Source organism: Odontesthes bonariensis, chromosome 7 (genome assembly GCF_027942865.1).
Source record: "Odontesthes bonariensis isolate fOdoBon6 chromosome 7, fOdoBon6.hap1, whole genome shotgun sequence".
Lineage (NCBI taxonomy): Eukaryota > Metazoa > Chordata > Actinopteri > Atheriniformes > Atherinopsidae > Odontesthes > Odontesthes bonariensis.
The window spans coordinates 29399442-29411844 of record NC_134512.1 but is presented as its reverse complement, the minus strand read 5'-3'; the positions used below and the strand labels follow the sequence as shown (position 1 = coordinate 29411844).

At 39.8% G+C, this 12403-nt stretch overlaps 1 protein-coding gene across 1 annotated transcript in view; it reads left to right on the top strand.

Moving 5' to 3' along the window:
* LOC142384325 (copine-8-like) overlaps positions 1-11727 on the top strand; it is a 30429-nt gene extending 18702 nt beyond the window's left edge. The window contains exons 11-14 of the mRNA XM_075470491.1: positions 992-1094; positions 2496-2553; positions 3275-3348; positions 3615-11727. Of these exons, the coding sequence (XP_075326606.1) occupies positions 992-1094; positions 2496-2553; positions 3275-3348; positions 3615-3827 (448 nt within the window). The 3' untranslated portion in view covers positions 3828-11727. The remainder of the gene's footprint in view (positions 1-991; positions 1095-2495; positions 2554-3274; positions 3349-3614) is intronic.
* Positions 11728-12403: the final 676 nt, after the last annotated feature.

The following is a 12403-nucleotide window of genomic DNA, read 5'->3' as shown; positions in this document are numbered from 1 at the left end:
CCACAGTGTGGGAGTCCGCTTGATGTTTTAAGAGCTTTTTGGTTGCATTCATCATGAATTTCATAAATTCCATGAACGAACGAGGCTGAACCAATAAATGATAATCAAAATATTGAACTTTTTCAAATGAATGTTCAGCTATTATTAATTTAAGAGTAGAAGAGAATAAAAATACAATATTTATTTATTGTATTAAGGGGAGTTATCAACAATAGAGATTAGTTCACTTTATCTCTGGGTAAAGATTTAAAGTTGCGTTTGTGTCTTCCTCACTGTTTCAGCATTTGGTGGTAAGAGATTTTCATTAGCTACAGTACCAAGAACTCCAATCTTCTGGCAAATAATTGGCAGCATAAAAACATAGGTTCAGAAAGTAACATACATGTTCACCACTGGATTGCAAAGCCTTTTTTTAAATACTAACCAGGAAATTAGAATCCGAACAAGAATGTTTTTTTTTTAAATTAGAAACTAATTGTCAACAAAAAATGTTGGAACCCTGATTGATGTTGACCTTGCTCATTTTCACATTTGATTCCCATGTTTACTCCTCACCTGTTTGGTGTTAAGTTAATCATCCCGCTGATCCATTCTCGCCATCCACGGCTGACTGTGATCAGTTGCCGCTCACACTGTAAATATACTCCCTGGTCTCAGCTGCTCTCTGGCAGATTGTTCAAGCTCCTTTACGACTAATTTTCTAGTCATCAATCCTTTTGTTTTCTTAGTGAGTGTATGACTTCAGCTTACTCCTGGTTTAGTTACTTTACCCCTGCTTTTTCTAATAAACCTTTCCTGTTTAGCTTTTACCTGGTTGTATCCTGCATCACAGAAATGTTATCTCATCACATCGTCCTTTGTGGAAAAAAATACAAAAATTTTTTTGAAATTGAACATTTTGTGCATTATGGAGATTTTGTGGACACTTTACATCTGCATGCAACTTTATTTGATGTCAGCCAGTCACATCCCTTCTTTTTTCCCACGCCAGGTATGCATCAGCAGTGACAGACGGCTCGCAGTACTTCATCCTGCTCATCATCTCCGACGGTGTGATCACAGACATGGCACAGACTAAGGAGTCCATAGTCAATGTAAAGTAACACATTGCTTTTAAATTCTCATTCCATGTGTTTAAGCTTCATGATTCCTACGCCTTTTTAAATACATCTTAACCAGTCAACATACAGTGGGTCACCAAATGGGCTTCATCATGTCATGGACAACAGCAGTCCATGTGCTGCACGTTTCAGATTCACGCTGTTAATTCACTGTCAAACACGTGAGGAACCCTGGAGGTCCAACTAATTAAGACTCCAACAGCGATCCTGATAAACCAGCAAACACACAATATGAAAGGAAGACTGTAAAAAGCTATGCCTTTTAGTGCTTCCTACACTCTGTCTCATATCTTCACTAATGAGCGAAGTGAGGGAGGAGCGGTGTCAATGTGGTCACCCCCGCGCTCCACCAGTGCCACCTCATCTTGCAAACCCCCCACCCTCCCCAGTCCTGCTGCGTTCAGCTCTAACAACTCTGCTCTCTAATGAGTGTGATCACAATTAATGTGTGCAACCATTTTGGGTGAGCGCATACTTTTTTTTTTTTTAATACTTTATTTATAGTTTACAAGTTTTCCAAAGACAATAGTAGGACATACAGGAGAAAACCAAAACAAATAAAAAAAAAAAAAACAAAAAAAAAAAACAAAAAAAAAAAAAAAAAAACAAGGCTGCCAGACAATTCACAAGATATCTAATCTATACTTTCATAGCTGTCGCAATGCTAGTATCTCCAGAGCGAGGCAAAATTACATGAATAAGTGAATCCAATCCGTGAGCGCATACTTTTAGAACCCCGTTGGCATGCGCTCGCATTGCCCTGCCTCACCAAGCACTCACCCTTCTCCTTCTCCCCCACACACCCATGTGATGTAATGTTATTGTAAAGTAAGATTTGAGAGTAATTATTGACTAGCCCCGCAGAGGTTCTACACCAATCATTTCTTCGGCAATTGGGGCCTCTATTTAATAACAGCAGGAAGTTATGAAACAGTGCAAAACCTTCATTCATCATTTGAGCTGTATTTTGCTGTCCCACTCGGCTAAGATTTAATAAACATGCTAGGCGGCAGTTCAGCCGAGGCTCAGGGCAGAGGGAGATGTAAATGGGAGTCATTTTTAAGCTGTCAAGCTTTTAGAGATTTAGACAAAGTTGAAGATGCATGAAATTAAAAAACTCTAAAATTGGCTCCATGAGAGGCTTCATGAAACAGGGTGAAGAGGGTAGATGGAACTGGACGAACCCCGTCTGTCTTAACAATGGCGTCAAATTTTTCTATTGAGCTTCCCTTTCACGTGCTGTTACGGTTAGTCATTTGCAGGAATATTTCACTGACAGCCTGCGGGCTTTAAGATAGCAAATGATGAATAAACTGAGCGATGTTCCTTTGCTGCTTTTCATGTGCTTATTCTGTCTCTTTCCACCCTGTACAGGCTGCATCTCTGCCCATGTCAATTATAATAGTTGGGGTTGGACCAGCAGAATTTGACGGTAAGCAGGCTGAAGATCTCGTGTGTGCCTGCTCTTTTCTGCTTGTGTGTGTGTTAATAAGCATGTACTAATCTTTTGCGTTCAACCTCTGTTCTGTTTCCTATCTTGTCTCCCACATGGTTCAGCCTTTCCTTGTGCAGCTTTCTCCTTCCTTTTTTGTTTTTTTTCTCACTCTGCCACATTCCTTCCCCTTAATTTCCCCTCCCCCCCACAGAAACAGAGGTACAGTAAATGTGGAAATTTGCTGCTGCCCTTCTAGGGATGTTTTTTTTTTTTTTTGTAATAGATGATGACCCATTCCTCAGCTCTCTCCTTTGTTGCAGGACAGACATATATATTTACAAATCACAGAGCGGTTCTCTGTTAAAAACAGGCTCACTCCCGATGAGCAATGAGCCTACAAAGTCAACGATTATCACAAGCATGAAGCCACTGTGCGGCCGCATTATGTCCCCGTGGTGCTCATCGCTGGCTTTGCTTACACATACTCTATCATGTTTCCCCTAAGTGCACAGTTATACACTTACAGCCCATGGCATCACGCTCAGTGATGCAGATTCTCTATATTCAGGCCACATTTCCTTGGAACTGTCTCTGAGGAAATGTAAGCCAGTAGCATGTGAATGGCTTCAGCAAACACACAAACTGTGTTCCATGTTTGCAATAGCCTTGGCTGTTTGAGTCCCCTGATGGTACTTGACTGACGTGCTTTCTTCCATAGAAATGATCGAGCTGGATGGGGACGAAGAGAGGATCTCCTCCCAAGGACGATACGCAGAGCGAGACATTGTTCAGGTACAGAATAATCCCAAAGACATGGCTGACCAGCTGTGACCAGCTTAGCAGAATGTCTTCAGAGAAATGTGGGATTTGTGGGAATAGGAAAAGGTCATGGTGCTTGAGCCTCAGCTCTGTTCTGAGTCTGTCTCTTATCTCGCTCCTCTGCCCTTCTTCTTAGTTTATTTCCATTCTGTTGTATACTTTTACTCCCTCTTTCTTCATATTTCACTTACCTTTTCTTACCTTCCTCTTCCTTCATACCCACTTGTTCCCTCCCTCAGTTTGTTCCATTCAGAGACTACATTGACCGGCGAGGAAGCCACATCCTCAGCATGGCTCGTCTAGCCAAAGAAGTGCTAGCCGAAATCCCCGACCAGTTCCTTTCCTACATGAGGACCCGAGGGATCAAACCCGGCCCCTTGCCACCTCCTTACACCCCCTGCCCCCCACCAGCTATTCACCCCCTCCTCACCAGACGGGTAAGCCGAATCTGAAGGCCATGGCCCAGCTCTCAACATCAGCCGGTCAACTCTACTGGCCTCTGCTGTCCTCTTTCAGCTTCCTCCTCTTGCTATTCTTCACTGGAAGCTCATGAGCACATGGTGAACTTAACCTGCTCTCTCATGTTGCACTTTCGGGAATGTTTGTCCGTGAAGTTTGAGTGATCACCCCAACTGGACACATTTTAGAGAGGACGTAGGATTAGGTGGGGGATTTGCAGGGCCATGGTGGTGGTTTGAGAACAACTTACCGCACCAGGAAGAGAGAACAGGACAGCTTTCAGATTAAAAGGGCCCAAAGTGGGGAAGCTCTTTTCTTAAACACTGACCATGTGTTTGCTTTTACTGTTTCCACTTCCTCTATCTTTCACTAAATCACGTCTCTTGATCTAGAAATGTTTACATGTGGAGAGTGGAGAGTTTTTTTCAGGAGGAAATTTTTACCAATCAATGTGAAAACCTTACAGATTCCTATTTTTCGGCTGCAGAAACAAGAGGTTGTGACTTTGTACAAAAACATTTAGGCCCCGGCGCCACATTCTTTATTACAGAGTGTACGTATTTCTTTTTTTTTTTCTTCTTCTTTTTTTTTTTTTTTTTATAAATGGAGCATGTGTTAGTTTTAAAAGAAGCATGCACGGTTGTCCCACACTCAGGGCGTTGTCCCTCCCACACAAACTCACCTCCGCCGCCACGTTCCATTACGAAGAAATTAATCATCACCTGAGATCTTCCCACGCTCCGACCTTCTCCTCCATCCACCTGCCTTGACTCTACAGGAAGCTTTGCTCCCTGTGAGTCTGGTTGAATCAAATGCAACAGGGACTAGAACCAGCCTTACTGTTTTGTCAGATAGCATTCACTGACACTGTGTCCACTGTGGGTTCTGGAAATGTGGATCTCCAAGCCCAGAAGTCAAAAACACACATCTCATTACTAAGCCTGACTTGTGTGCGTTGTGTTTTACTGTCTCTTTTTTTGTGTGAAATTGCACTGCGCTTTTGAAAGTTTTTTTTTCATTTCTGTTCTGCGTCTCTCTACCTCTCACTTTGTTCTGTATTGCCTTTTTTTTTTTATTCAGTGATATTTGGTAAGCCAGTGTTACTTTTCTCATTAATGATACAAAACCTTTGCCAAACTGCAGGTTTAGAATTCTAGCACTTTGGTTGCTATCAGTTCAGGAGACTCACACTTTAGTGGTAGCAACACACTGTGAATATGTGCACAAAAGAGTTAACCAACGGAGAAAAAATGCTAACTGCTTTACTCAGAAAAACTCTCCACATGGTTTAAAGCAATGACTGTGAGGGCAGTTTTCAGTTCCATGTTATCCAGCAGTATTGGAGCTTAATGTTAAAACCAGTAATAATCAGTAACCCATAAAGTTTATAAACGTGTAGCGAATCATCTCCTCCACGGAGTACTCATTAGAAAACCTATGTGCCAGTATCAAACACTCACCTCCTGGAGGCATTAAAGGTGGCTCTAAACCAGGATGTTTTTTGCTAAATTTTGCCAAAATGAAAAATTTGTTGTTTTAAGAAAATCTGTTTCTAAGTGTTTTAAAAGACCAAGTAATTGCGCTTTATTTGCCACCATGTCAAACCACAGCTGCATTGAGCTGAGTGAGCAGAAACCAGTTACTTTGACCAGGTTCCAGCTGGCTTACTTGCAAAAGTGGGGCATTGAAAATGGAATCAAATACCATTCGAGGTTTGTGCTTGGTTTCTCACACATTTTCCACAGAATTGCACTAACCCTTAGTTCTCAACAAGTTCAACGTGCAGGCTTTGCATTCAGGTTCTGATTCTCCTAACACAACAAAAACAGCCTCGCCTTAAAGGGAATTTCTCATTGAAATGAAAAAACACATACTGTATTATCCTCTTTTTCACAAGCTGACACGAATTCCTGAGGTCTTAATGAAATGTCTGGTGTTTTGGTCAAAGGACCACAGGAGCACAGTACCACATGACACTTCTGAACAATGGTTTTCTCGTCAAGTACAATGCAAATGTAAATGCAGGCACAAATCCCAGTCTGTAACCCTTTACCTCATCACTGTATAAGACTTCGTAGGAACAGCATTAGTCTGCTAATCGGAAAGTTGATGTTTTGATTCCTGGCGTCGTCAGACCACATGTCAAAGTGTCCTTGGGAAAATCACCTGACCCCAAATGATCTCAGATGATTTCATTGGTGTGTGAGTTTATATATGACAGATCTGAACCATTGCATGGGCTGAAAATAAAAAACAGTGTGCACTAGTGCAGCATGAATGTGTGTTAGGGAATTTGGCTTGTAGTCAGTATTTGAAGGGGTCAATAATACTGTAAAAGTCCTGTATAAATGCAGTCCATTTACAGTTCCTGCCCTTACGACAAACCCCCCCCCCCCCAAAAAAGGGGGTGGTTGGGGGTTGCAACCCCTCGTGCTCTACTGATGTTGCATTCAATGACAAATAGTAACTCAGAATTTACAAAACTTAGATAAAACATTAATAAGAATATGAATTCTTAGTTGGGATATGAAAACAGTCAAAGTACTGGTTGAGTATCATAAGCTAGTTTCTTTCCCAAGTTAAGTGAACTATATAATTGCTGCGGAAAATTTGCTATTAATATTTAAGCAAAAGGCAAAAGTTCAGACTCTCAACTTTCAGAGCAGAGCAAATTCAGCATGATGTGAATTTGATGTTGGGTGGAAAAGATGATGGGTACTGGATCATTCTACCTCTGAGCTGGAAATGTCAGATGACAGCACCCTGCAAATCTGAACGGCTCACTGAATGACATATTTTTAGACCTTGGCAGCCCCTAACAACATGACGGGGTTTGTGTTATATATTTGATATAGTAGTCACCTCAGACACCTTTTTTTTTTTTTTTTTTTTTTCATACTTAGCCCCTTTAACTCTTAAAACATGAATGAGGTGATGAGGTTAATTGCTAATGCCCTGAACTGTGGACGAACCATGTTGCAGTCAGTTCACCTGCTGTAAAATGGTAAATGCCAACACCCTCAGAGTTAACCCAAAGTGAACGCAGCGTCATGTTCAGAACACTGAAAGTGAACTTTCATTATCTCATTCATGTTGTAAGTCTTCCTTTAGATGAGCCATTCACTTTAAGGCCATACGATTTCTGTTGTGTTGAGGAAGGCAAAGCCTGCATACCAAATAATGTTGGACTTGTGGAGGACTGAGGGTTTATGCAGCTTTATGATACATTTGTATAAAACAAAGCACACACTTAAACTTCCCTCTTATACCACTTGATTCAGTTTTCAACCCCACAATTCTGTGCACACACCCATGGACGAAGTGTGTACTGGTATTTTAACCCCTGCATACATTGTGACAGCAGCAGTAATAGATTCAAACAGTTGCTGTAGATTTATTGGCATGTCTGTTTGTGTGGATTTTAGTCATTTTTGTTTAATCTGGTTTCTGTTAGATATTTATTCATAGCTTTTCTTTATTTTGCCTGTTTCGAAGAAAACTTGACACACATTAGGTGGAATTTAAACAACTACACAATTTGCATCTGACCTGGCAAAGATTTAAATGACGCAGCTCACCAGCTGTTTACAGTCTGAGCTGTTAAACAATAAACTCACGTGACTAACAGATGTCGACCCAAATTCTATATTACTCCAGGTACTCGCCAAAATTAAAGTAATTTCTACAGAGGAGCTTTCTCCAATATCCACTTGTGGATGTCCACCGCAGTTGTTTTTTACCTCTTCGAGGTTTGTTACAGTTTGGACGACGCCTTCTAAATTACTGAATTACCACTAGCAATATAGCTTACTTAGCCTAGTTTGTTCTTTTCATTCCAGTCAGTGGAAATGTGCCTGATTCACACTTTTTTTTTATGTTTTTCAATAGACTGCATACATTTGCTTAGCTATTTAATGGAAACCTGGTCTGTGGGTCCATTCTGGAACATTTTGACGCATTTACGTTTTTGCTATCACAACTTTAAAACCACTTTGTTGAAAAACCCCCCATTTATCTCTGCTCGTATTAGACCAGAGCTGTTTAAGCAATATAGATGAGAGCTACACAATACGAGACAGGTGGTCTTAATGTTGTGGCCAATCTATTGATTTGTCCGGATTGAAATCCATTGTGACTGCTTTGAATCTGAGCGAGCCACAGCTGCTGCTCTCTCCAAAGAAGCCAGCCACAAGCTTTTCTGAGCCCACAAGAAGTGAGTATTTGATATTCAAAGCCTAGTTTATCAGGTACTTGCACTGTCACTTTTAGACGAGTTCCGGCCTGCCGCTGTGCCCACTTCTGGGCAGTTAAAAACTTTACAATGTAACTCAGCAAAGCACAAACCATTTCCTACCAACCAAGCTTCAACCACCGTATCCAGAGGTCCCTTTTTATTTGATGTAAACGTGTGAGGAAAAAAACGTTTTACTGTAAATCTGTGTTCTGCTTACTGTACAGTACATTTAAACTCTGTTTTCTAGGGCCCTATTCAGTCAAGAAATCAATACAAAAGAATGTTTACAACATTTTTGTAAAGTCACGCCTCAAACTCACAAATACATCTTGGCTGATGATGTTTGTTCAAAATATCTACTTATAACCTGCTTGTGAAACATTTTCTTAGAGGTTTATACACTGTACAAAGTTCTGCCTTTTTTGTGTATTGGTCATAATACTGTTTGTGTGATGCTGCTTCTTTACTGCTCATATAAGTATTACATTTTATACTGAGGCCTGTAATCATATTTAAATTATGACTAACAGGCCTTATTAATGTTTCTACATAAGTTATTCATATTTAAATCATGAACGACAGGCCTGTATTTTTTTAAAGCAAATGGTTAGATAATGATGTGTGTTTTATGTGTGCAAAACATTGGAAAATAGACCTTGGGATCAAAAACACTCTGTAGCAACATTTTTTTCTGCCAAATCTGACATACTGTAAGTGTAGCGTCTCATCCACGAAAAACTGGTTGTTCCGTTTGACTGAATAGGGTACCTCCATGTGGGGAGATGTGGTCTGGTGGTGGTGATATTGTGTCATGGCGGGGACCCTGTTTGCAGCATCGGGGATGTGGACTTGCACAATGTAGCACTGATCCCAAGTCTGGTATTATACTGAAGCAACACTAGACTGAACCAGATCAGGCAGGAACAGTCTTTTACATATTAAATGTAAATATACAGTATATATAAATATCATACGTAGGTTTTCTGAGGGCCTAACTTGCATCAAACTGCCGCGACTCTGTGACTTTCTTCCTGAAACACGAGGCAGGGCCTTTCATTTATTTATCATGACAAGACGTCACCTTCATCTCCCACCCACACACTCATATATGCGCTACATCCACAACAAGTATTTGTTGTGTGCATGACACTTGCATAACGGCTAGGGCGGTGTGAAGATTAACAGTTGCTTGCATGGGAAACAGTAGGTTTTAGGTCGCTTATGACGAGCCCTTCAAATCTTTTTTAGGCCTTTCATTTTTAGATTTTTTCTGATTTCTTTTGTTTTGTTTTTCAAGAACTTGGAGTCAGCATGAACTGAATGAAAATTTGTGATTTGTATCAGCACCTGGATCTGGACGTTTTAATCAAAATTCACATAGTGTTAGACAGTCATAATATAGATGAACCAATTCTTTTGCATTTCTGTCAGCGTAGAGATACAAAAACACGTCTAAAGAAAGCACCCAACCATCGATTAGAATCCATAGAAACAAATATTACAAATAAAAGGTAGATGTAGCGCAGTGGTAAAGAGCATAAACTTATTGGGAGCACAGGAAAAAAGTCAAGGGAGTACTGGAGTAATTTAATCATAGACTACAACCTGTTTCTATTTTTTTCCATCAAAAGGTGTTGACACCTAGTGGCCATTCAAGAGAATGCAACATAAAAGCACTTTGTCAACGACCTTACTTTTCTGATCTGGATGCAGGTCTATGGTTTTTCATGATGATTGGAAGCATGCTTCCATAGTTGGCCAACCAGAGGGTGGTTTAGATTAGGTTTTATGTAATCATCTTATCCTTTGTGGATATCATTCATACAGTGAAAAAACAAGACCGAACAGGCTCCGTGAAAATGTTTTTATTTAAAAAAAAAAAAAATAGTTCAAAAACTTTATTTTTTGTTCTTATTTATAAAGGAGACTAAAAAGATAGGGGTAAACCAAAATGTAACTCTGTGTACGCATGATGTTGAGGAGAGGTTAAAGAAGAATAGATTGAACTGGTTAGTTGTTTTTTTTCTGCAGAGATGTTGGTGCATTTTCGTGTTGCTCACTGTTTTAACAATGCAGCGTGGGTAAAATGCCTTGTATTGATGCTGTGCATAGTTTTGATCATAACTGATTCATATTCGCTGCGTTACTTAGAATTATAATCTTCCAGCAAACATTTCGCAGCATGATAGTATAAATAGTTCCGTACCTGTACCATACATGTTCACCACTGGATTTCAAAACCGTTTAATAAAAATCTACTATTTATTGTAAAAAAAAATCCCCAAAAATTGAGTCAGGAAAAGTATGACATTTTCAAATGGAAATATGTAGAAACCTTGCTCATGGAATTGACAATGGCAGTGATCAGTCTAAAACCTCCCGCAGGTGTGCAGCAGGGCTGAGATTTGGTGACTACAGTTATATGGCAGTTTTAGAAAAGGCTCAGCTGATTTTTAATCTTTTAAACATCACCAAAAGGTCCAAAAGCACCTATCTTGAAATCAAATTATGAAAACCTTGTCAGCCCTCTCAGTCCCAGAGGACTACAAGGCTTCGTGATATGACTAGATGATTATTCTTAGCTGTACAGTATAGATTTTAAATTATGTAGATATTTTCTTTGGAATGAGCTGTTTTGCCCTCAGGAAGATTTGCCAAGGAATCCAGTGACGTGGGAAGTCTTAAAGCGAAGGGTTTGTCACATGGATCTGTAACGTGAGGCTGCATCAGTGTAGGAGTTGCATTCAAAGCATTTGTAGTGTTGGAGACTACAAGGAGAAGAAAAAAAGAAAAGCCCTGCGCTACAGGTGGACAAACCAGCGTTAGAGAAGCTGGCGTCCCCCTCCATATGTGTCAATTCTGCCGAGGCGGTAATATGTCAGCATGCGAGGCCATGAACACACATGTAATCTTCAACATGTAACATAAACGCCTTTTCCTGTAAAATTATGATATTGACAAAGTGATTCAACTAAATGCTTGTAATCAATATCCTGTTTTATCCTGATGTTTTTTCTATCGCATGTACTAAGTTTGCATGTGTAGCTTTTTTTTCCCTAACAGAGGTGCACCGGTGGGTTTAAACAACAAATAATTGTACTATGACATCTTTGCGTGTTATCTCAAGAACTTGTTTGCCTTAAAAATCTCACTGATCAATCTCTGAATTGTGCAATGCCTTCAGATGCTTTGTTTGTAGTCTCTTCTTCTCTGACTCGTTTTATTTAAATTCTTTTGGTTTCTAACATGGGACATTGATACATAACCACTTCTCTGGCAGACTCATCGTTGCTCTCTCAGACCCAGCGGTTAAAGTGATGTGAAGAAGCGGGAGAACGATCCAAACAGAAAAACATGACTGGGCTGTCTCGCCCTCAGAGCATGGAATCATTTGACTGGGAATAATGTTATCTAGCGTCGTGCATCTGTGTTTAAAGTTACTACAGAGCTGCATTTGACAATAAACTGAAACAATCCATCTTCCCAAATTTATTATCCAGTTATTTTTTTCATCAGCCAAGACTTTTGCATGATGCTTGTAATTACACAAAAGACCAATCAGAAATGATTTGTCCAGTGATACATGTTACATAAAATCTGTTCTTGAAGCTGAGTGACATTACAAGACAGCACAGGGTTTACTCTTCTAATAGGAAATATCAAAGCCACAATTTAGTGATTCGTTTAAAATGACTATTTCTGTAACAAAGTCTTTAAATAAATATTCATATCAAGTCTTTGTTGTTGTTGTTCATACCTGAGTGCTCAAAAAAGAAACTCATATGGGTTCTTTCAGTAGAAGCCTCAATCTATTTATATTTCCATCATATATCCATAGTGTCAATGAAAGCAGCTTTAATGGGTCTTGATGGTGGGTTGTTAACTGAAAAACAGCTCTAGATGTTCTCAGTTTTGATGGACACTCGTCCAGGTTGAAGCTGCCAATAAAATAATTCTAAACAGAGCGCTGGAGGAGATTCACACCATTACACCTTTTGAGTGTTCATCTCAAGATGTAATGCATTATAACAAGGTGATATGCTGTCCGGCTTCCAAAGGCTTCACAGAATGTGGCTGAGACACGCAGACTCTGTTCCCCTTAATTTTGAGGACAAAATAAATGTGCACTTGCTTTACCATTTGAAATCTGTCCTAGTCCATTTAAAGATAAAACAGGTGTTGTTTTATGTGTTTATTACTTATTTCATTCATCATCAGCAAAGGCTGTTAAAAGACCAAAATTAGACATGCTTCCGGGCACTTTAAGTTTCCCACTATCAGTCTGACACAAAATGTTCCTTTGAAACAACTCGGTAACATGTTCTGTAGTTTAAA